This window comes from Thalassophryne amazonica, chromosome 2, assembly GCF_902500255.1.
Source record: "Thalassophryne amazonica chromosome 2, fThaAma1.1, whole genome shotgun sequence".
In the NCBI taxonomy this organism is placed as follows: Eukaryota; Metazoa; Chordata; class Actinopteri; order Batrachoidiformes; family Batrachoididae; genus Thalassophryne; species Thalassophryne amazonica.
The window spans coordinates 129445674-129471189 of record NC_047104.1 but is presented as its reverse complement, the minus strand read 5'-3'; the positions used below and the strand labels follow the sequence as shown (position 1 = coordinate 129471189).

Here is a 25516-nt window from a genome sequence, read left to right as displayed (position 1 = left end):
TTCAGTGAAAATTTTAACGGCTGATGAGAGATTGAGGTGATACTGTCGCTTTAAGGACTTCCCACGGTGCGAGACATCGCTCAGCGCTCTCAGCCGCCGTCGTCAGCCTGTTCAAGCTGAAAACCTCCACATTTCAGGCTCTATTGATCCAGGACGTTGTGAGAGAACAGAGAAGTTTCAGAAGAAGTCGGTTTCAGCATTTTATCCGGATATTCCACTGTTAAAGGAGATTTTTTTAATGAAAGACGTGCGAAAAAAAAAAAAAAAAAAAAAAAAAAATATATATATATATATATATATATATATATATATATATATATCTTCTGCGCTGCTTTTAGCGGCTTCACTGGAGTCATTTCTTCCGTGGCTTTAAACACACTTCCATTTTCACGCAGTCACCCAAATTTTAACTTTGTGTTCTTCCAAAATCGACTGAAAAATCACTCTTTAGTGAGCTGGCGTTCTGCCTAAATGCTCGTTTGAAGCATAATGAGTCACTGCCTCAGTGCACACACGCAGCGGTGATCCATTAGCAAGATATTAAATCATCATACTTTTACATACAACAGACATACTTTTACAGCTAGGAACTGTTTTATCAAGCTATAAAAAAACATTAAAAATAATTACCTTAAGCTGTTCAAAATCCACATGGAGCAGGAAAGAGAGGTGAAAAAAGCGTCCAGATGAAACAATCCTCTGTGATTCCAGAAGTGATTAGAGGTGTTTTCAGCTTCCAAGGTTTGGCAGAAAATAATTAATCTGCTACAAAATAATTATTTTATATAGAGTCCAGCGCACAGAGCAGGTGGAATTGTGTGCGCAAGAGAGCAGCCGTTCCAAAAATAGCCTCTCAGGTCCTGCGTAGCTGCCAGGCGCATGGATAATGGGCTTTTAGCAGACTCGTAAGCACCACACAAATGTCTCTAAGCCGTCGCAGTAACTGGTACACAAACTGCACCGTGCTGTTGTTGCTAAATTTTGAACTTCTTGAAATTACTGCCACGCTCAGAGAGGAGCCTCCTTGACTGAAGATAATGCCTCTAAGAGCCACTCAGAGCCACGAAACTCCCACGATAGTTGAAGAAACTCTCACGTAGCAAAGAAAACATGCTGCGTGGCTCATTATTCATCCTTCATTATTCAGTGGGACCCAGGCTTAAGTTTCAGTGGCAGGAGCTGGGAGACTAGTCAGGATTGAGGGAAAGATGAATGCAGCAATGTACAGGAGTCGAGAGTCTGACGAAAGCCCCCTTGCTTTTGAAAGTCGGTTTTCAAGATCCTGATTTTCTGATGTGGGGTTGTAAATGATCCAAAATCTGTAGTTTATGAACATTCAGGTTTAGACTGAAAATTTTTGTCGCACTTCGTTTGAACAGTTGATTATCATGTATTTCAGACAGACGTTTTACACAATTCTTAAACAAGTTTCCTCTTTATGTGCATTGGTGCAGAGGTACTGTGGAGAGGGCCCAAAAAAGTTGGCCACATCTTATAAAATAGCCTGATAATGACGATGGCCGACGGTAGCTTTTGAAACCAGTGTTTTAGAGGAAAGTTAGTCATATGATTTAAGCTAACTTGTAAAATTGTTGATGGATTCATTCATGAAAAAACAGCCGTTCATGTCTGCCCTAGTCCTAATGACAGTGACAACTCAAAACAATTCTGGTGGCAGTGGATTGAAAAGAGAAGAGAGAAGTAGTGCTTTTAGCATTCATCACAATTTTAGATGGCATATCTGTCTAGATAATGTCAAAAAGTTAGTAAACGTTGGTGTTTTTGGTAGAATTGACACTTAATTTTGCCATATAATCTCAGAACATCACTAATATTTTTATATTAATGTCCTTTATTTTATTTTGTGTTGTAAAAAATAAATTAAGAAAATTTATCTATGACAAAACAGTTTACAAAACTGTTGTTCCTGAATATCCTGTGCCACTGTGCCAACAGGAATCCTGGGTTAACCTTATTTTTGATTAGGGATGAGTTCACGATGTCAGTAACCACAATTATGGATGCATTAATTCGACCATCCCTGATGGACAGTCAGTCTTTCTGGGGTTAATTGATTTTGTTCCATGAATTGGAAACATTCCTATTCATGTATAACTTTGCAACATGTTCATATATCATTTTATAACAGGAAAAGTTGGCATTGCATAACAGTTTGGCATTGCTTTGAAATTCAGTTGCATTTTCAGCAGTTCTCCAAGTGCAGGTAATATGTATGTTGTGCATGATGGTGTCGCATGCAGGCATGTAGGTCTTGCAGGTCATGCATCTGTAGCAGTAAGTGCTTCAGCTAATTCTTGGCATGTTATTTGATCTTTGTCCAAACTATGAAAGTGTGTTGCATCACTTCACCTCTCCACATGAGCCATGGCTGCTTTGCTTCCTTTAACCTTACTGAAGAAATCGCAGCATAAACACTGAGCGGTGTATAATCTTTCTAAACTTCAACCACTTTAGCCGCATTAGCAATTATTAGCATGTACACTAGCAGGTGACCATCAGCCTGCCTAATTTTTATCTCCCTGGTATGAGATAGGGTGGAAATAGCAATCAGCCTGTCCGTCTGCCCGTATGTCTTTTTTTCGTTTGTTAGTGTGATATCTCAAGAATCCATTTACCAATTTCATTCTTATTTTGCTTAAGGGTGTACTTGGGTGATCCCCCTGACGCCAGTCGATTACGATGACCTTGGGGTCAATTTCATAGTCACAGAGAGATATTCAAGGTATTGTCATTGCCACCCTTGTTAGTGCAATGTCACAAGAACCAGTTGACCAATTTCATTCATATTTAGCATAAGGGTGTACTTAAGTGATCCCCCGACACATAAGTTGCGAGCTTCCCAGTGGTTACTGCACAGCTACACCCAGTTTCCAGGTTGACAGAAATGGTTATGTGTAAGACCTCTCACAAGTGTACACAGTAAAATGTCACTTTAAGATAAGCTAGCCTTTATTCCTTTTTTGATTTTTTTACTCGAGGCCCACATATGACCATCAGGTATTGCGAAGACCTGGCGTCCGTCTGTCTGTGTACAGCATAAGTCCAGTTCTGTTACTGCCAGTCTTCAAATTCACAGGGAACATTCTTTGGACACATACCTTGGACAAGTTCAAAGATGGCTAATCTTGACATATTGTAAAAAGTATTTTAAGTGGTTAAAATGTCACATTCTGTACCTAATTTTATGGCATAATCTCACGGACGTTAGCGTGATGACTCGCATGCTGCTAGCTAGGTAAATAAATGGACTGCATTTATATAGCGCTTTTCCATCTGCATCAGATGCTCAAAGCGCTTTACAAATAATGCCTCACATTCACCCCGATGTGAGGGTGCTGCCATAGAAGGTGCTTACTACACACCGGGAGCAACTAGGGGATTAAGGGCCTTGCCCAAGGGCCCTTAGTGATTTGCCAGTCAGGCTGGGATTTGAACCAAAGATCTTCTGGTCTCAAGCCCAACGCCTTAACCACTAGACCATCACCTCAAGTAGGTGGAAACTTCATGTCGTTTGTGTGTAAATATAACCCTCTTTGTCATATAATATGCAAAAACAAGCAAGACATAAACTTCTCTAAAACTCAGCTGCAAACTCAGTTTTTGGAACCTAATAATTACTTAAACTGCAAATTATACAGAACACAGTGGTCATACGGCCGATGGTATTTTAGCATTGTGTTATATTTCTAAAGTGCAACTCACTTTTTTTGGGTTGCTGATTATTATTACTTTGTAATAGTACTGTATGAGTTTTGTTCTGCTGAGATAAAAATATTGAATGGTTAAATTGAGGTCATTTCTGCAACATATTACCACAGCAGTAACACTTTTTGGTCTCGTGAGCAGCTGAAATGCAGCAGTCTCAATGTGACTCACTTTTTTTTACCCACTTACTCCTATCAAGGGTCATGGGGGGGGCTGGAGCCTATCCCAACAGTCATAGTGCATGAGGTGGGGTACACCCTGGACAGGAGGCCAGTTTATCGCAGGGCCTCATATAGACAAACTATCACACTCTCACTCACACCTTCTGTCAATTTAGATTAACCAATTCATCTAACCTGCATGTCTTTGAGAGTGGAAGGAAGCCAGAGCACCCAGAGGGAACCCATGTGCACATGCAAAACTCCACACAGAAAGATCCAGGCAGGAAGTGACCCCAGGACCTTCGTGCTGTGAGGCAGCAGTGCTCACCACTAAACCACCGTGCCGCCGCCCTTTGTTTACTAAATTAAATGTTATATGAAAAATCCCCACTCGTCATTTATATGTAAAAGGCTCTTCTGTTTTTGTTGAACAGTCACAGCCCTGCACACAGCTGGCAGAGGTGTGTCTGGATCTGACCTAAGTCATCCATGACGCTTGGTGAATAATCATTAATTTTTTATTAATCCTGCAAAACATGCTCAGAAACGGAAAACATTACATCCTTAACTGCATTACCTAAATACATCCTGAACGCACAAACTGTCATCGATACTTGGGGGATATTAACGCTTGTCAACCTAACTACACGCTGAACAGGCTGCCGAGTAACTACAGACACTGTATGAGGGGAAAGACAACACAGACAGAGGAGGGCTGGGTTGTTGAAATTGAACATAACTATGGTCAGAGTGGGATATTTCCAGACAAGAATGCAAGGGCTGTTTTTTTTCTGTGAGATGAACGAAACAGCTGAGGGTTTATAAATAAAGGCACATCTAAAGCCTTGCTCACTGTTCCAAGGAAGATCCCTTTAGCAGCTTTATTCCTGCACAAAACCTCTCCGGATTTCTTCACTTCAGTTACCTGAGTCACCGGCAGAGGATTGAAGGACAACGTGAGTAGATGCTGCTGTAATCAGAATTAAAAAATATAAAAATACATGCTTTTGAGTACACCACAGACAATTTGGAACTGTTGTCCAGATAATTTATGGTTTGTGAATGTATGACACATGGCACTAGTCTGCAGTTACGTGTGATACCACTCGGAAACTAAACAAAACCAACAAACTTGAATGGGGGGAGGCACTAAACGGTTTGCCTTGGTGGAGGTAAACCGTAATGTGGTGCTGTAGTACACAAAGATATACCATATCATAACTGCATTGACAGTATGATATTCTTTCTCTCAGGAATTTAATATTTGATAGATCAAGGTTAAGTATGGTGCTTCTCGAAAGTGTTCACAGCTCTTTTCTTTTTCCACGTGTTATGTTACAGCCTTATTCCAAAGTAAATTAATTTTTTCCCTCAGAATTCTACTCACAACACACCATAATGACAGCATGATTTTTTTTTTTTTTAATTTTTGCAAATTTATATTGGAAAAAAAAAATAAACTAAGAAATCGCACGTGTATAAGTATCCACACCCTTTGTTCAGTGCTTCTTTGATGCATCTTTGGCAGCAATTACAGCCTCAAGTCTTCTTGAGTATGATGCCACAAGCTTGGTGCACCTATCTTTGGGCAGTTTTGTCCATTCCTCTTTGCAGCACCTCTCAAGCTCCATCAGGTTAGATGGGGAGCGTCAGTGCACAGCCATTTTCAGATCTCTCCAGAGATGTTCAATCGGATTCAAGTCTGGGCTCTGGCTGGGACACTAAAGGACATTCACAGAATTGTCCTGAAGCCACTACTTTGATATGTTGGGTTAGTGTCCTGCTGAAATGAACAGTCACCCCAGTTTGCAATCAAGAGCAGGTTTTCATCCAGGGTGTCTCTGTACATTGCTGCATTCATCTTTCCCTCAATCCTGACTAGTCTCCCAGTTCCTGCCACTGAAGAACATCCCCACAGCGCGATGCTGCCACTGCCATGCTTACCTGCAGGCATTCGCTGTGCCTGATTTCCTCCAAACATGAAGCCTGGCATTCATGCCAAAGAGTTCAATCTTTGTCTCATCAGACCAGAGAATTTTGTTTCTGATGGTCTGAGAGTCTTTCAGGTGCTTTTTGGCAAACTCCAGGTCGGCTGCCATGTCCCTTTTCCTAAGGAGTGGCTTCCATCTGGCCACTCTACCATACAGGCCTGATTGGTGGATTGCTGCAGAGATGGTTGTCCTTCTGGAAGGTTCTCCTCTCTCCACAGAGGAATGCTGGAGGTCTGTGTTATGGACAAATCAACAGCAAATTGAATTCGGAGTTGGAAATTTAATAAAACTTTACAAGAACAAACAAATAGCAAAAGTATCAAACTGAGCTGCTTATAAACTTAACACTGCTTAAACCCTACCCAAACAAAAGAGTAGGAGCCATATTTACTCAGAGTCCAAATCTGCACCAAGTGCAATGACAGCCCCAGATCAGTCCTTTTCACAGATCCAAACAGTGCTCCAAGAAGACATTCCAGAATGGCTCTCCCAAGGTGTGGTGGAAGATGGTTGATGCAGGTTGAATTGTGTCTGATCTGAGGCCAAGACTGTCACGCCCCACTCATCACCTCACCTAAGGCCTCGCTCAGTTTAGAAGGGCGGCCAGCTCTAGGAGGAATCCTGGTATTTCAGAACTTTTTCCATTTATTGATGATGGAGGCCACTGTGCTCAGTGGGACCTTCAAAGCAGCAGAAATGTTTCTGTACCCTTCCCCCAATTTGTGCCTCGAGACAATCCTGTCTCGGAGGTCTACAGATATTTCCATTGACTTCATGCTTGGTTTGTGCTCTGACATGCACTGTCAACTATGGGACCTTATATGTAGACAGGTGTGTGTCTTTCCAAATTATGTCCAATCAACTGAATTTACCCCAGGTGAACTCCAATTAAACTGTAGAAACATTTCAAGGATGATCAGTGGAAACAGGATGGAACTGAATACTTATGTACATGTGATTCTTTTTTTATTTTTATTTTAATAGATTTGCAAAAATCTCAAACTTTTTCACATTGTCATTATGGGGTGTTGTGTTTACAATTTTTTAGGGAAAAAACTATTTAATTCATTTTGAAATACTGCTGTAATTTAAAAAAAATGTGGAAAAAGTGAAGCGCTCTGAATACTTTCCGGATGCGCTCTATATGTACGTTGTTAATAAATGCAGTTATTTTTTACAAACACTGCACTTGTTCTACTCTCAATTGACGATCGCGTCTCCAGATTCCCCTTGCCTGGACACTCATTTGTCCGTAGTTATAATGATGGCTACAGGAGTATAATTGTCCAGCCACCTCAACCTGGATGCTACTTGTAGAACATGATGTTAACACCCCCCATATGATCTCAACCCAAGCCACTACAGCACATACCACCTATTTCTTTCCCTTGTAAGGCATCCTTTGTGGGAGACTGTATTTAGGGAAAATGGCTAATATTTAGGGACTGGACCTTGTAACGTTAGCTGGGCACCTATTTTAAACGGGGCCCGTGAAGTCCTATACATAGTGCCAACAGTAAGAGGGCCACATATAGGAAGAGGAGAGAGACTGGAGTACTTGTGGCAGCTTACCCCGTCAGAGTGGCGACACAAAAAGCTCTTTGGCTCCACCACCTTTTCTTTCGGTTTACTTTCTTCCAGTAGCCTCGGGAACATTGCGGATGCTTATTGGGACATACATGTACTCCTGTCTCATGTTATTCCTATAGTACTTTTGAAGAGAGGAAAAAAAGGTGAAGTATAATTCTTACACATTTCTATCTCATTGAACCTGTGTTGTTGTTAAGCAATGTGAACGTGCAAATCACCATCAACTCAAGGACAGAATTTAAATCTAGACCAGGTGGATATCAACAGGAGAGTGGGCCGATATTAATTTTAAAGGTTTTACATGGATTTTTTAAATGACATTTATTTATTTATTCGTTTAAAGAATGAACCTTAAGCCAAATATAGTTAATTCAGACTTTTGACCAAGTTTACTTTTAAAATGATTAAAAACAATCCAATCCATTTCAAAGATGTTTTTTTTTTTTTCCCCTGTGATTTGACATGATTCACAGGTGAGGAAAAGATGTAGCAGGTTTAATCTTTTATATAACATGGCTCAAAAATAAAATAAAAATTCACACATTTCATATTGGTGAACATTGTGTGTGTGTGAAGTCAAAAAGAAATTCCAGTTTCTTTTTATATGCAGGGAAAATATAAAACAATAGTTATATTTATTTCTGTTCACTCTTGGATTAAGACTGCAGATGTCTGGTGTGCACAGGTTTTACTGAGGAGAGGTTTTAAGAGATTGCACAAACACTGTTTTTACAAAACCAACAACTTACGTGAGTAGAGAGCTTTTCATGAACATGAAAAAATTAGATTTTTTTTTGTTTGTTTTTTTGTCTGTCCCACCATAGTCAGGAGGCACAGCATAGCATTGAGCAGTGCTGTTGGCTGTCCCATTGAGCTTGCATTGAGTGATCCCTATAGTCAGTCACCCAATGTGGTTCGTATCCAAGCTTCATGCTCACACTCTTGCAAAATTGGATGAACTTGCAGACACGTAGAAATAACACAGAATTGCCGGGTGCTGCAGGGAAAATTTACAATGTGACAGTGACTGGAACTTCAGCTGATGTATTAAAAAAAAAGTTGACTGTTGATGGTTCAATGCATCAAGTCATTTTTGCATTCAGTAGTGTTCAGAATAATAGTAGTGCCATGTGACTAAAAAGATTAATCCAGGTTTTGAGTGTATTTCTTATTGTTACATGGGAAACAAGGTACCAGTAGATTCAGTAGATTCTCACAAATCCAACAAGACCAAGCATTCATGATATGCACACTCTTAAGGCTATGAAATTGGGCTATTAGTAAAAAAAAAACGTAGAAAAGGGGGTGTTCACAATAATAGTGTGGCACTCAGTGAGTTTGTCAGTTTTGTGGAACAAACAGGTGTGAATCAGGTGTCTCCTATTTAAGGATGAAGCCAGCACCTGTTGAATATGCTTTTCTCTTTGAAAGCCTGAGGAAAATGGGACGTTCAAGACACTGTTCAGAAGAACAGCGTAGTTTGATTAAAAAGTTGATTACTAGTATTTAGTTGTATAACCACAGTTTTTCATGATTTCTTCACATCTGCGAGGCATTAATTTTGTTGGTTTGGAATCAAGATTTTGCTCATTTACTAGTGTGCTTGGGGTCATTGTCTTGTTGAAACACCCATTTCAAGGGGATGTCCTCTTCAGCATAAGGCAACATGACCTCTTCAAGTATTTTGACATATCCAGACGGCTCCATGATACCTGGTATGTGATATATAGGCCCAACACCATAGTAGGAGAAACATGCCCATATCATGATGCTTGCACCACCATGCTTCATTGTCTTCACTGTGAACTGTGGCTTGAATTCAGAGTTTGGGGGTCATCTCACAAACTGTCTGCAGCCCTTGGACCCAAAAAGAACAATTTTACTCTCATCAGTCCACAAAATATTCCTCCATTTCTCTTTAGGCCAGTTGATGTGTTCTTTGGCAAATTGTAACCTCTTCTGTACATGTCTTTTATTTATCAGAGGGACTTTGCGAGGGATTCTTGCAAATAAATTAGCTTCACACAGGCGTCGTCTAACTGTCACAGCACGTACAAGTAACTCCAGACTGTCTTTGATCATCCTGGAGCTGATCAATGGGTGAGCCTTTGCCATTCTGGTTATTCTTCTATCCATTTTGATGGTGGTTTTCTGTTTTCTTCCACGCGTCTCTTTTTTTTTTTTTTTTTTGTCCATTTTAAAGCATTGGAGATCATTGTAGATGAACAGCCTAAAATTTTGTGCACCTGCGTATACGTTTTCCTCAGGCTTTCAAAGAGAAAAGCATGTTCAACAGGTGCTGGCTTCATCCTTAAATAGGGGACACCTGATTCACACCTGTTTGTTCCACAAAATTGATGAACTCACTGACTGAATGCCACACTATTATTGTGAACACCCCCTTTTCTACTTTTTGTTTTTGTTAATAGCCCAATTTCATAGCCTTAAGAGTGTGCATATCATGAATGCTTGGTCTTGTTGGATTTGTGAGAATCTACTGAATCTACTAGTACCTTGTTTTCCATGTAACAATAAGAAATGTACTCAAAACCTGGATTAATCTTTTTAGTCACATAACACTATTATTATTCTGAACACTACTGTATATACAATGGAGACAATTGTGGACTCATGAAGGTAGTGATTGACTTTTTTCCTTCCAGTTTTTATCATCATAATTGCCTTTTTTTCCTGTTACGCTCATTAAGGCCGGATTCACACGGCAGGATAATTAGACCGATATCGGACCCAATCTTCTCCTTCCAACAATCTTAAGGACGCCCCGACAATTGTGATGACGCTAAAGATAATCTTATCAGATATTCTTGCCGTGTGTGGTGTTAAGAGCGCTCTGATCTGCTCGGAAGGACATCTGGAGTGCTCCGATCGCAAATCGGGGATATTCAACATGTTGGATTTTTTTGGGCCCGATATCGCAGCGTGTGTTGTGTCCTCCGACCAAAACGAGCTCACAGCCTGCTGAATGTGACGTGCAGCCAATCAGAAAGCGAGGTGACAGACGTATGGAGCGGAAAATCAAATCAAAACAGCTGTTCTGACTTACCACAAAGTCTGGTGGTCGCGCTGTCTCCACTCCTTTAAAGAACGCCTTTTCTTTTTCTTTTTGTATTTTTTTCCCCCTCTGTTGTAAATAGTCCACAAAGTATCTCCGTTTGTTTACTCTGAAGTCACGTTTAATCTCGAGAGATTTTGGGAGATTTCCTGTCTGAGCTGGGAATATTCCTGCGTGAAATCTGTTCGTGTGTGATGGTGTTGTTCTTACCGTGTGGCTGAACACCACACTGTACGACCAAACCTGTCAGATCCTGATTTTTTTATCTTCACGTGTGTGGTCTCTCAGGTTTTGGAAACCTAAAGATAATTTTTAAATCCTGTCGTGTGAACCAGGCTTAAGTGTGACTGCAGCAGATCATTGGTCTCCATCTCACATTGTCTTCTGCATTTTTTTCCTCTGTCACACCAGCCACCTGCATGTACTCCCTCAGCACATCCATAAACCTCCTCTTTAGCCCCCTCTTCTGCTCATGCATGCTGGTTTCATTCTCAGCATCATTCTCCCTATATACTCTGGGGTCCCTCACCTGCTCATATTCAGACCATCTCAATCTCACCTCTTTGACTTTATCTCCAAATCGTCCTACCTATGCTCTTTCTCTAATATGTTCATTCCTAATCCTGTCCATCCTGTTCACTCCCAAAGAAAATTGCAGCATCTTCAGCTCTGCCTGCTGTAATTTTTTTAGCGACACCACCTCTAACCCATACAGCATAGCTGATCTCACTACCTGCTCTTAGATATCCGCAGGGCCTCATATAGACAGCTTTCTCCCCAGAGCGATCACTGCACTGAAAAATAACAAATCACTCTAATTCACACCTTTCAAGTTTCTTGTGCAATATCTGTAAACCATGTGCAATTTTCCTGTGCAATATGATTCCACAGTTGTATATAATTCTTGTATTACATTTTACTTGGTCCACATTTTTCAATTCGTGTGTTTTTAGGAATCCGCTAGCTTAGCGCAGCTACTAGCTCTTAGCCGGTTTAGCATGGCGGCTTCTCCTGTCTCTCCCGCACTTTTCTGCTCTGGGTGTGAAATGTTTAGTTATTCCTCGGCCTCCTTTAGCAGTAATGGTACTTGTAATAAGTGTAGCTTATTCGTAGGTTTGGAGGCCAGGCTGGGCGAATTGGAGACTTGGCTCCGCACCTTGGAAAATCCTACAGCTAGCCAGGCCCCTGTAGTCGGTGCGGACCACGGTAGCTTAGCCGCCGTTAGTTCCCCTCAGGCAGATCCCGAGCAGCCGGGAAAGCAGGCCGACTGGGTGACTGTGAGGAGGAAGCGTAGCCCTAAACAGAAGCCCTGTGTACACCGCCAACCCGTTCACATTTGTAACAGTTTTTCCCCACTTGGCGACACACCCGCCGAGGATCAAACTCTGGTTATTGGCGACTCTGTTTTGAGAAATGTGAAGTTAGCGACACCAGCAACCATAGTCAATTGTCGTCCGGGGGCCAGAGCAGGCGACATTGAAGGAAATTTGAAACTGCTGGCTAAGGCTAAGCGTAAATTTGGTAAGATTGTAATTCACGTCGGCAGTAATGACACCCGGTTCCGCCAATCGGAGGTCACTAAAATTAACATTGAATCGGTGTGTAAGTTTGCAAAAACAATGTTGGACTCTGTAGTTTTCTCTGGGCCCCTCCCCAATCGGACCGGGAGTGACATGTTTAGCCGCATGTTCTCCTTGAATTGCTGGCTGTCTGAGTGGTGTCCAAAAAATGAGGTGGGCTTCATAGATAATTGGCAAAGCTTCTGGGGAAAACCTGGTCTTGTTAGGAGAGATGGCATCCATCCCACTTTGGATGGAGCAGCTCTCATTTCTAGAAATCTGGCCAATTTTATTAAATCCTCCAAACTATCCAGGGTTGGGACCAGGAAGCAGAGTTGTAGTCTTACACACCTCTCTGCAGCTTCTCTCCCCCTGCCATCCCCTCATTACCCCATCCCTGTAGAGACGGTGCCTGCTCCCAGACCACCAATAACCAGTAAAAATCTATTTAAGCATAAAAATTCAAAAAGAAAAAATAATATAGCACCTTCAACTGCACCACAGACTAAAACAGTTAAATGTGGTCTATTAAACATTAGATCTCTCTCTTCTAAGTCCCTGTTAGTAAATGATATAATAATTGATCAACATATTGATTTATTCTGCCTTACAGAAAGCTGGTTACATCAGGATGAATATGTTAGTTTAAATGAGTCAACACCCCTGAGTCACACTAACTGCCAGAACGCTCGTAGCAGGGGCCGAGGTGGAGGATTAGCAGCAATCTTCCATTCCAGCTTAATAATTAATCAAAAACCCAGACAGAGCTTTAATTCATTTGAAAGCTTGACTCTTAGTCTTGTCCATCCAAATTGGAAGTCCCAAAAACCAGTTTTATTTGTTATTATCTATCGTCCACCTGGTCGTTACTGTGAGTTTCTCTGTGAATTTTCAGACTTTTTGTCTGACTTAGTGCTTGGCTCAGATAAGATAATTATAGTGGGCGATTTTAACATCCACACAGATGCTGAGAATGACAGCCTCAACACTGCATTTAATCTATTATTAGGCTCAATTGGCTTTGCTCAAAATGTAAATGAGTCCACCCACCACTTTAATCATATCTTAGATCTTGTTCTGACTTATGGTATGGAAATTGAAGACTTAACAGTATTCCCTGAAAACTCCCTTCTGTCTGATCATTTCTTAATAACATTTACTCTGATGGACTACCCAGCAGTGGGGAATAAGTTTCATTACACTAGAAGTCTTTCAGAAAGCGCTGTAACTAGGTTTAAGGATATGATTCCTTCTCTAATGCCATATACCAACACAGGGCAGAGTAGCTACCTAAACTCTGTAAGTGAGATAGAGTATCTCGTCAATAGTTTTACATCCTCATTGAAGACAACTTTGGATGCTGTAGCTCCTCTGAAAAAGAGAGCCTTAAATCAGAAGTGCCTGACTCTGTGGTATAACTCACAAACTCGCAGCTTAAAGCAGATAACCCGTAAGTTGGAGAGGAAATGGCGTCTCACTAATTTAGAAGATCTTCACTTAGCCTGGAAAAAGAGTCTGTTGCTCTATAAAAAAGCCCTCCGTAAAGCTAGGACATCTTACTACTCATCACTAATTGAAGAAAATAAGAACAACCCCAGGTTTTTTTTTCAGCACTGTAGCCAGGCTGACAAAGAGTCAGAGCTCTATTGAGCTGAGTATTCCTTTAACTTTAACTAGTAATGACTTCATGACTTTCTTTGCTAACAAAATTTTAACTATTAGAGAAAAAATTACTCATAACCATCCCGTTATCTTTGGCTGCTTTCAGTGATGCCGGTATTTGGTTAGACTCTTTCTCTCCAATTGTTCTGTCTGAGTTATTTTCATTAGTTACTTCTTCCAAACCATCAACATGTCTATTAGACCCCATTCCTACCAGGCTGCTCAAGCCCTACCATTAATTGATGCTTCGATCTTAAATATGATCAATCTATCTTTATTAGTTGGCTATGTACCACAAGCTTTTAAGGTGGCAGTAATTAAACCATTACTTAAAAAGCCATCACTTGACCCAGCTATCTTAGCTAATTATAGGCCAATCTCCAAACTTCCTTCTCTCTCAAAAATTCTTGAAAGGGTAGTTGTAAAACAGCTAACTGATCATCTGCAGAGGAATGGTCTACTTGAAGAGTTTCAGTCAGGTTTTAGAATTCATCATAGTACAGAAACAGCATTAGTGAAGGTTACAAATGATCTTCTTATGGCCTCAGACAGTGACTCATTTCTGTGCTTGTTATGTTAGACCTCAGTGCTGCTTTTGATACTGTTGACCATAAAATTTTATTACAGAGATTAGAGCATAGATCATATTTATCTAATAGATTACAATTTGTTCATGTAAATGGGGAATCTTCTTCACAGACTAAGGTTAATTATGGAGGTCCACAAGGTTTTGTGCTAGGACCAATTTTATTCACTTTATATATGTTTCCCTTAGGCAGTATTATTAGATGGCATTGCTTAAATTTTCATTGTTACGCAGATGATACCCAGCTTTATCTATCCATGAAGCCAGAGGGGACACACCAATTAGCTAAACTGCAGGATTGTCTTACAGACATAAAGACATGGATGACCTCTAATTTCCTGCTTTTAAACTCAGATAAAACTGAAGTTATTGTACTTGGCCCCACAAATCTTAGAAACATGGTGTCTAACCAGATTCTTACTCTGGATGGCATTACCCTGACCTCTAGTAATATTTTTTTGAGAAATCTTGGAGTCATTTTTGATCAGGATATGTCATTCAATGCGCATATTAAACAAATATGTAGGACTGCTTTTTTGCATTTGCGCAATCTCTCTAAAATTAGAAAGGTCTTGTCTCAGAGTGATGCTGAAAAACTAATTCATGCATTTATTTCCTCTAGGCTGGACTATTGTAATTCATTATCAGGTTGTCCTAAAAGTTCCCTGAAAAGCCTTCAGTTAATTCAAAATGCTGCAGCTAGAGTACTGACAGGGACTGGAAGGAGAGAGCATATCTCACCCATATTGGCCTCTCTTCATTGGCTTCCTGTTAATTCTAGAATAGAATTTAAAATTCTTCTTCTTACTTATAAGGTTTTGAATAATCAGGTCCCATCTTATCTTAGGGACCTCATAGTACCTTCGCTTCGCTCTCAGACTGCAGGCTTACTTGTAGTTCCTAGGGTTTGTAAGAGTAGAATGGGAGGCATAGCCTTCAGCTTTCAGGCTCCTCTCCTCTGGAACCAGCTCCCAATTCGGATCAGGGAGACAGATACCCTCTCTACTTTTAAGATTAGGCTTAAAACTTTCCTTTTTGCTAAAGTTTATAGTTAGGGCTGGATCAGGTGACCCTGAACCATCCCTTAGTTATGCTGCTATAGACATAGACTGCTGGGGGGTTCCCATGATGCACTGAGTGTTTCTTTCTCTTTTTGCTCTGTATGCACCACTCTGCATTTAATCATTAGTGATTGATCTCTGCTCCCCTCCATAGCATGTCTTTTTCCTGGTTCTCTCCCTCAGCCCCAACCAGTCCTAGTAGAAGACTGCCCCTCCCTGAGCCTGGTTCTGCTGGAGGTTTGTTCCTGTTAAAAGGGAGTTTTTCCTTCCCACTGTTGCCAAGTGCTTGCTCACAGGGGGTCGTTTTGACCGTTGGGGTTTTTCCGTAATTATTGTATGGCCTTGCCTTGCAATATAAAGCGCCTTGGAGCAACTGTTTATGATTTGGCGCTATATAAATAAAATTGATTTTATTTTATTTTATTTTGCTGAATAATTTACCGTTAAATTTCACTATCTTTTATATTGGCTAAAAATTACTCGCACCACGGAAAGCACCTTTTTGGAGTTGCACTCAAATCTCGTTGTAATGCAAATTACAATGACAATAAACGCGATTCTGATATATCGTAGATATCCTTCTGTTACGAATCACTCCTGCCACCTTTCTCCACCTCTCTACCACACCTCTCCATTACCTTGGATAGTTGACCTTAAGTATTCAACATCATCTACCTTTACCACATCTACTCCTTGCAACCTCACTATTCCACCCTGCTCTCCATCTTTCACATACATGTACTTTTGTCTGGGTCCTGCTAACTTTCATTCCCCTTCTCTCCAGAGCAAATATCCACCTCTTCATAGCCATCCTCACTCCATCCTTACTAATCTGTTGTACTTCCTGATTTACTCTATTACTCTGGGATTTAACAGAGCTGCATATGAAAATATTTGTATTTATTTTTGGAGGCAAAGGAGCCCATACAAGACTGATCACTGCTACCAGCTGATCATATATTAAAACTAAAATAATGTTTCAAAGTATCTTAAATTGTCTCATCAGTACATATATAATGAGTTAAATAGTGTCTTGCAAAATTATATGTTCTGGCTTTATATTCGGTTTGTTTTGTTGTCCAGTCGGATGTCTCCAGGATTTCACAGACTCTTGCCTAACATCCTGCCCCTGCCTGATTCATCTTGCTGGTGTCTTGCAGTCCTAACGGGTGGAAGTGGCAGCCAGCAGCACAGTCCCCTGAAGCGCTCTGTGTCTCTCACGCCTCCCATGAGTGGCCCCAGCAGCCAGCCTCTGGGCCATGTGTGGCTGTCCCAGGAGGACTTGAGAAGTACTAGAGGCCCAGCCCCAGACCACGCCCCACTTTCTCCTCAGAGCAGCATTGCATCCTCGGGCAGCGGAGGCAGCGAGCATCTGGAGGAGGCTGGTTTAGGAGGCTCTGCTCTGCATCGCAGTTCTTTCCATGAGGAGGGCAGTGGCATGAGGGGTGAGTTGAAAAGGTTCATGTGCAGTCACTAGGGCTAGATGATAATTCAGTAAATGAGCAAATGAGAAGCAGGTCTCCATAATGTCAATGTTGTGTAGAAGAAAAACAAACAGTATTTTTATATTGATATTCCATGGTTCTTGTGTGTACGAACGATCACACATATGGCTCTTGGATTGTAATCATTTTTCTGGAATAAACTGTGAAAAAGCAGGTGGTGTTGAAGATATCTGTAGCTTCAGCCATACCTGCTCCTCATTTCCATCATGCATGTGAGAAGATTATGTCCTGCACCAAGCTCAGAAAGGTCCAGGCAGCAGACAGGAATATTTTATATTAAATAAGCAAAACAAACTTGATTTGGTGCTTCAACATTAAATTAATTTAAAAAAAAATGTTTTACCCTTTTATTTAGAGACTCTGAAATTGGTAGCATTTATTGGGGAAAGGGGGATTTTTGGGGGAGTGGGGTTGGACTTATTCTTTTACTGATCAGTCTGTTCTCTCTGCGTGTTGCACAGTACATACTGAGGCTTTTGCCAAAGAACTAAAGATGCTTTTGTAGACATTTTTGTTTTTTGTTACAGAACAACTTTGTTACCATCTCCACAGCACCCTCTTATGGTTGCAATTTAAAAGACATGCATTTCATCACTCTGTGTCTATCACCTGTCCAGGAGCCTAATTCTTTCTTCTGCTTCTTTCTCTGAATCTTTTCCACCTCTTGGAGTCAAAACAGCCCCTTATTGATTTCTTTTTTTTTTTACTTTCACTTTTAATGCTCTGTGTGCTTCTTACCCTGTGTGCTGCTATACAATGCTGCTGGAACCTCAATTTCCATGAGGGAGTCTTCCCAAGGGATTAATAAAGTTCTATCTAGGGCTGCATGATATGACCTAAAATTCATATTGTGGTATAAATTGAATCCCTTCACGGTAACGGTATATATATCATGATATAAACTTAATTGTAAAAATTATAATGCATTTCTGAATGGGTCACTTAGCAAAGGTAAATTGTTCAGAATAAATAAATAAAAATGACAACAAAAAAATAAAAACAGATGTAACATTTATTGTGCAGATCTCAAAACTACTGGTACAATTTGCCGGAAGGTATATCTAAGATGCGAGCCTAGATTTGATGTTTTGGTGAAAGAATTAAATAACTTTATGGTCAGCGGCTGACGTTTCATCTCTTGAACACTAGATGTCACACCCGCTGTCAATACACGAAGCTCTTTCAGGACGGTCACTACCTCATTTACAAAACTCAGCACGAAAGCACCAAAACATCTTACAAAAATACTTCATTTACTTATATCTGAAGTCAGTCTGGGTAAATGACGTTACCTGGCTGATTTTGTCTTTCTGCTCTGGTCAAAAAAAAAAAAAAAAAAAAATCATAGCATTATTAAATGTGGCACTTTCTCAAATGTTTGATTCAGGTCACGACAGAACCTCCGCCTTCCCCCCAGTGCAGTCACTGAAATAAACAACGGCTTTGCAAATACCGGCGACAGAACAAATACATGAACAGCAGTGAGAGTCAGTCACGTCAGCTCAGAACAGCCCTCTCTGCCACAGCAAACTGGTTCACACACACACACACACACACACACACACACACACACACACACACACACACACACACACACACACACACACACACACACACACACACACTCACACAGCCGCTTCACAGAGGAGTTTTCCTGGATTGAAAAACTCAGTGGCCGTTATCGCGATTAGTCGGAGTCCAAATCTCTACAGTCAGGCAAAATTATACAGCGTACCGGATAAATTGCCTAAACCACTCAGGCCTGTCTAATGTAATGCACCTTGATGCCACATTGATGCGCTGTTCACATCGAAGTTCGCATTCACAATTTTTTATCGAAGGCAGCACGTGTCAGAAGCTGACATCTGTTTCACAGATCTTGACTCCTGTCAACATGACAAAAGTTGAAAAGAATATTTTTGCTTGTTTTTATGAAATGCCCTCTTAGTGTTCCTGTGGTCTATTGGTGCAGTTAAACTCCTCAATAACTCCTCTTTCACACCAGACATCTGCAGCTGCTAAATTTGTGGTCCGCAGGTCGTATTTTGCCCGGCCTCTATTAGCTTAGAAATGCTTCACTGGAGTTAAGGTTTAAAGAAAATAGTGGGTGCACATGTACCCTGAGATGTGCCAGTGATGACTGAGGGGATTCTAACAATAAATATGTACAATATGTACACCAGTCAGTTTCGTGACGCTAAAACTGAATGGTCCCCTCTTTGGGTATTTTTTTTTATTTAAAATATATTATTTTTTTTTTTTATTTTTTTTTACTGATGCAATTTTTTAACAAATGCTCAAGATTTGTAAGACTCTGGTGGGATTTCCTACGTAAGGAGTGCATCACTTAACTTTCACTTTTGTGCCACACATTTCTCTGCAAAAAGCATGTTGCGAATTGAGGCCCTCCCTTCCTGTCAGTACCTCCAAGTCTGACCAACAACAAAACAAAAAATAAATCTTGCAAACACTGGCAGTTGTAAAGTGTCAGGTGGTAGAACATGGTGATTTCTTTCCATAGTTTTATGGATCTTTGGCACTTTACAGTTTAATGTGGTGTTCAGTATTGTGATCTTGAGGTCAGTTTTATTTTCTTCATCACAGTAATGGTTTTGCGCTTCATTCCAGTTCTAATAGACAACACAGACATGCGCACAACAGTCCATGATAACGTTGAATTGATAACGTTGAATTAGATATTTCCTAAATCTGAATTCTGTTCATGTTTAATGACGATACCAGGAAAGTGTGTCCCGTACCTTCAGGTCATCTGCACTCAGCAGTGGCTTTCTCACTGATTAAAATTAGTGGTTGTCAATGTCGGTGAGACCACGCATGCTGATTGGCTGTACAGTTTTAGCAAATCAGTTCTTGAGAAACAAAATGGTTTCGCCTTTTTCTTTGCATCCACTTTCTCTGTTCTTCCAAAACCCGAAGGCCCGGTGCTGATGAGGTCAGTACCAACAGCAGCTTCCTCCAGATCATTCTTGGTGCATTATACAGCAAATGATGAGCTGGAGTATGATAGAAATGAAGACCAAAGGCCTTTCTTCTTCTTCGTTTGCGATTTTCCACCTTACCACCTAATGACAAGGATGGCTTGCCCATGCACAGACCATACACACTACATGTCTGTCTGCTATTGTCTTTGCAGTGTGTTCAAATGCATGTTCGTTGGCCAACTCGAGCTGGACAGCAGCCAACTCACTGTTGGTTGGCATCTCCACTAGTCTGCTTGGTGTGAACAGATCTTGCATGTGCCTTACAGAACTCCACTTACATGTTTTCACACCCTGGCATCACATTTGAAAAGATCAAGACTAATGTTTCATTAATACTAGCAGTTTTTCTAGATAGGACCTATCAAAGTATCTGCTAGATTTGCTTCTCTGCTTCAGATTGCGTAAACACGTGCATTCTTCATATTCTTTTTCAGAAGATTGGAACACCTGCATCAGATGTTTTTCTTAAGGTGTGGATGGCAACAGTGCGTGACTAGAAAGTGACATTTTCACACACCTTGCTCAGGTGTTCATTTCAAACAGGGAAGTGATAGAAAGCCAAGTGTTCATCAGATACATTATGCACAACACCTTAAAATATGCTGATGACCTAATTTTAAATGTTGGTGATAATTGATGATTTTGAGTTAATTTTCACTCATTTACAAAGTAAGGCTGATTTTGAATATGTTCAAAGTTAATGCACATATCTTGATCATGTATGTATCACTACACTGTTGGCCCATGTAGTTTTGTACTAATCAGAGCAGATCTGTGTGGATTACTGCCCCCTTAGCAGTGGTATGTACTCCAGTAAGTGATGTTTGTTGTGTGTAGACAAAATGTATAGATTATATGTTACCACAGTGATTTAAGACTCTATAGCTCATTAACCCTCCAGTGACTGAGTGGGGTCATTTGACCCCGGGCATATATTTTTGGGCACCATTTTTCTAATTTTAATCTGAAAAAGTTTTCTATCATGAATTTGTCAATCTGTTTGTCCTGCATTTGTTCATAGAATTTTGCAAGAATCAGCCGATTTGTGTGCAAGTATAATCCAAACTTGTGCAGGGTCACTCATGACAACGGGAAGATCTATGAAATTTTTGACATTATAGCTTGAGATGGTATTGTAATTTGCCAACTCTAATCATTATATTTTACTGTTTTGCAAGGAAGCATGGCCAACAGATGTAGAATAGCAAAACTTATAACTGCACAAGCATTGAGACTGATTCTTGATGCACAGAGTGAGGATGAAAAGGATGAAGGACAAATATATTAGAAACTCTAATCCAATTACATTTTTTTTCCGCAAATCTGATTGGTTATTGTGTGAGATTTCAGACTTTATAATATCAGATGTAATGGTGGCAAAATATTAGCTCGCTTCACATTTGAATGTGTTACTCCGCGCCCTGATGAGATGTCATTCTTGTTGACAGGCCAACCCTCCGCGCGACTGCGCATGCGCAGTATTGTCGGGATGAGGAACTGTCAGTTTATGCGACGAGGCGCACAGATTGACAGAACACCGGCTGTGCACGCTGCTAGCTGTAAGCTCTGTTAGCTGAGAGCGAGAGAAAGTCATGTACAGATGACGACAATGCCGAAATGGGTCAATTTCAGCTGCCTTAAGAAATTATTGATGTGGATTCTGCTACAAAATTACCATTTCACATTTGATGGATTTTCACATCTGATGGATTACTCCGTGCCCTGACTGCTGTTGGAGCGACGTTATAACCAGCATGAACACCCGCAAATCGTCAGACACAACAGGATTATTACCAAAGTGAAATAAATATGAAGAATCATAAAACAATCATTTATATAAAAGTATTCCAATATAAAGTCAGTGGAGCCAGAAGTAACCCCACATGGTCATAAATAGCTCGGTTGCATGAGGGTTAAATGAAAATTAAGCAGGTTGCGTGCTGTCTGTATGTCATGCTTCAGTTTACACACAATAACTCAAACACTTTGACTGATTTTACTTCCAGTGTGGTCTGTGTCTTAGTCATGGGCATGAGAACCTTGGTATTAAAAATGGGCAACAATCTGCACCACCTAGTAGCATCATTTGAAAACAGTTTCCATAAGATAACTCTGTAGTGCTGTGCCTGATCAACATTAAAATTGGTATGTGCATTGATCTTGCAGAGGAAAGGTTAGGCAATTCAGTTCACTATACAGCGCCAAATGACAACGTAAGTTGCCCCAAGGTGCATCACGAGAGGAAGGTCTAACTTTATCTGCCTTCTCAGCAAGCACATTTGCAACAGTGGCTAGGAAAAACTCCCTTAGGCATTTTTGATGACAGGAAGAAAGTTCAAGCAGATCAGACTCACTGCAGTGACCACCTGCTTTGGCCATAATATCAATAACAATTAATAAGTCAATATTAAATGATGCAAACACAGAAATGTTGCAGCTAAGTAATGCATAGACATATAAAGTCCAGTGGTTGCAACAACCTGATGGTTCAGAAACATCTAAAAGACAGAGCAGAGCCCCAACAAACAGAATACACATGGCAAGACAGTGTTCCATTACGCTTTTCCAAAGTCATAGTAGGACATGCTCCAGAACATATCCCTCAGTCATACAGAAATCCTCCATGCATTCCAAATTTGGAATTGAAAATGGTAGCATCATATAGCGCCACCAGGTGGCACTACCTGAAAATAGCTTTCAATCAATCAATCAATCAACTTTTTTCTTATATAGCGCCAAATCACAACAAACAGTTGCCCCAAGGCGCTCCATATTGTAAGGCAAGGCCATACAATAATTATAAAAAAAACCCCAACGGTCAAAACGACCCCCTGTGAGCAAGCACTTGGCTACAGTGGGAAGGAAAAACTCCCTTTTAACAGGAAGAAACCTCCAGCAGAACCAGGCTCAGGGAGGGGCAGTCTTCTGCTGGGACTGGTTGTGGCTGAGGGAGAGAACCAAGAAAAAGACATGCTGTGGAGGGGAGCAGAGATCAATCACTAATGATTAAATGCAGAGTGGTGCATACAGAGCAAAAAGAGAAAGAAACAGTGCATCATGGGAACCCCCCAGCAGTCTACGTCTATAGCAGCATAACTAAGGGATGGTTCAGGGTCACCTGATCCAGCCCTAACTATAAGCTTTAGCAAAAAGGAAAGTTTTAAAGTATAATAGTTTGACAACATTTTTCCTTAGTTACTTGGTATGTACACTTGTCTTGAGGAAGGGAAGGTTCGTATATAAAATGAGCATCATGCGAAGCTGCCTACCCACACTGATTGATTTTTAGCATGCAACATTGCAATTTGTGTGTCATTGACTTAGTAAAAAACATGTTTGTACGAATATCATTTTAAAAAATTATTGCTCGTGTCTTGTTCAGTGTCCATCAGAACATTTAGGCTTCCATATCTAATGAAAGACCAGATGCTTTTCCACTTGTTTTGAACATTTTATGATTTGCAAAAATCAGTGAGTACATCTTATCATTTAACACTTGCACATAATATTGTCTAACTACATTTAGCAACTTGCTTCATTGTCATGGGTGACAATGGTGCCTTGTATTATTGTTTTTATGGGTATGATTAATGTAGCTGCAGCTTCTGTAAACAAATTGCACTTTTATGTGCCCTATAGATGTTCCTGCATGGCTGAAGAGCCTCCGTCTCCATAAATATGCTGCACTGTTCTCCACCATGACCTACGATGAGATGATGTCGCTGACAGAAGAACAGCTGGAGGCACAGGTTCTTATCTCACGCAAACACTGTACATGCAACATGGTCTGCACATTGTATTGCCAAACCCAAAAGTCCACTCTGTTCCTATTACAAATGGTTCATTTCTAATGTACAGTTCTCTTTAGAAGTATTTTTAAAGATGTTTTAATTATCATTACATCGTTTCACGACCAAGTTGACTTCAGAGCAGAACTTTTGCTAAAATGCGGAGTGGGGTTATTGGCTTCAGCCTGTAAAATATTTGCCGAACGTGTTTAAATCAATACTGCTCTCAATCACTCATGGGTGGAGGGGGCTGGGAATATTATTTCCATTTCACAAATGGAAAAACATTCCTTATTTGTTTTATATAACAAGAGAAAAGGGACTTGTATTTTGGTGTCACTGATCCTTTGACATCAATACAGTAATACTGTGAGAAATCTTGGAGTCATTTTGATCAGGATATGTCATTCAAAGCGCATATTAAACAAATATGTAGGACTGCTTTTTTGCATTTACGCAATATCTCTAAAATCAGAAAGGTCTTGTCTCAGAGTGATGCTGAAAAACTAATTCATGCATTTATTTCCTCTAGGCTGGACTATTGTAATTCATTATTATCAGGTTGTCCTAAAAGTTCCCTAAAAAGCCTTCAGTTAATTCAAAATGCTGCAGCTAGAGTACTGACGGGGACTAGAAGGAGAGAGCATATCTCACCTATATTGGCCTCTCTTCATTGGCTTCCTGTTAATTCTAGAATAGAATTTAAAATTCTTCTTCTTACTTATAAGGTTTTGAATAATCAGGTCCCATCTTATCTTAGGGACCTCGTAGTACCATATCACCCCAATAGAGCGCTTCGCTCTCAGACTGCAGGCTTACTTGTAGTTCCTAGGTTTGTAAGAGTAGAATGGGAGGCAGAGCCTTCAGCTTTCAGGCTCCTCTCCTGTGGAACCAGCTCCAATTCAGATCAGGGAGACAGACACCCTCTACTTTTAAGATTAGGCTTAAAACTTTCCTTTTTGCTAAAGCTTATAGTTAGGGCTGGATCAGGTGACCCTGAAACCATCCCTTAGCTATGCTGCTATAGACGTAGACTGCTGGGGGGTTCCCATGATGCACTGTTTCTTTCTCTTTTGCTCTGTATGCACCACTCTGCATTTAATCATTAGTGATCGATCTCTGCTCCCCTCCACAGCATGTCTTTTTCCTGGTTCTCTCCCTCAGCCCCAACCAGTCCCAGCAGAAGACTGCCCCTCCCTGAGCCTGGTTCTGCTGGAGGCTTCTTCCTGTTAAAAGGGAGTTTTTCCTTCCCACTGTAGCCAAGTGCTTGCTCACAGGGGGTCGTTTTGACCGTTGGGGTTTTACATAATTATTGTATGGCCTTGCCTTACAATATAAAGCGCCTTGGGGCAACTGTTTGTTGTGATTTGGCGCTATATAAAAAAAAATTGATTGAAATTGATTGATTGATTGATCAAGAAGTTCCAAACAGTTCAACATGAACTTTAGCAGTCCAGTCCGAAATTGTTCTCAGGCAACGTGCAAACAGTCAGACAGTTCAAAAAAACAATCCTGATGGTGTAGTCTGTAGCTGATGCCGTGCAAAACAAACTCCATGTTTGTTTTAAGCCTAGCACGAAACATATAGAACCAAAATTGCATGGTCAATGGAACACACTGGCAAATGGTACGAATAATCCATATCAAAAGACATACAAACCACCAATCAAATGACGAGGCTGTGTTTAGGAGATATCTATATATATCTATATATATATATAGATATACACTCAACAAAAATATAAACGCAACACTTTTGGTTTTGCTCCCATTTTGTACGAGATGAACTCAAAGATCTAAAACTTTTTCCAC

The 25516-nt window shown here is 40.5% G+C and overlaps 1 protein-coding gene across 1 annotated transcript in view; it reads left to right on the top strand.

The window, feature by feature from the left end:
• samd4a (sterile alpha motif domain containing 4A) overlaps window positions 1-25516 on the top strand; it is a 218707-nt gene that overhangs the window by 145196 nt on the left and 47995 nt on the right. The window contains 2 exon segments of the mRNA XM_034163535.1: window positions 16570-16854; window positions 23556-23665. Of these exon segments, the coding sequence (XP_034019426.1) occupies window positions 16570-16854; window positions 23556-23665 (395 nt within the window).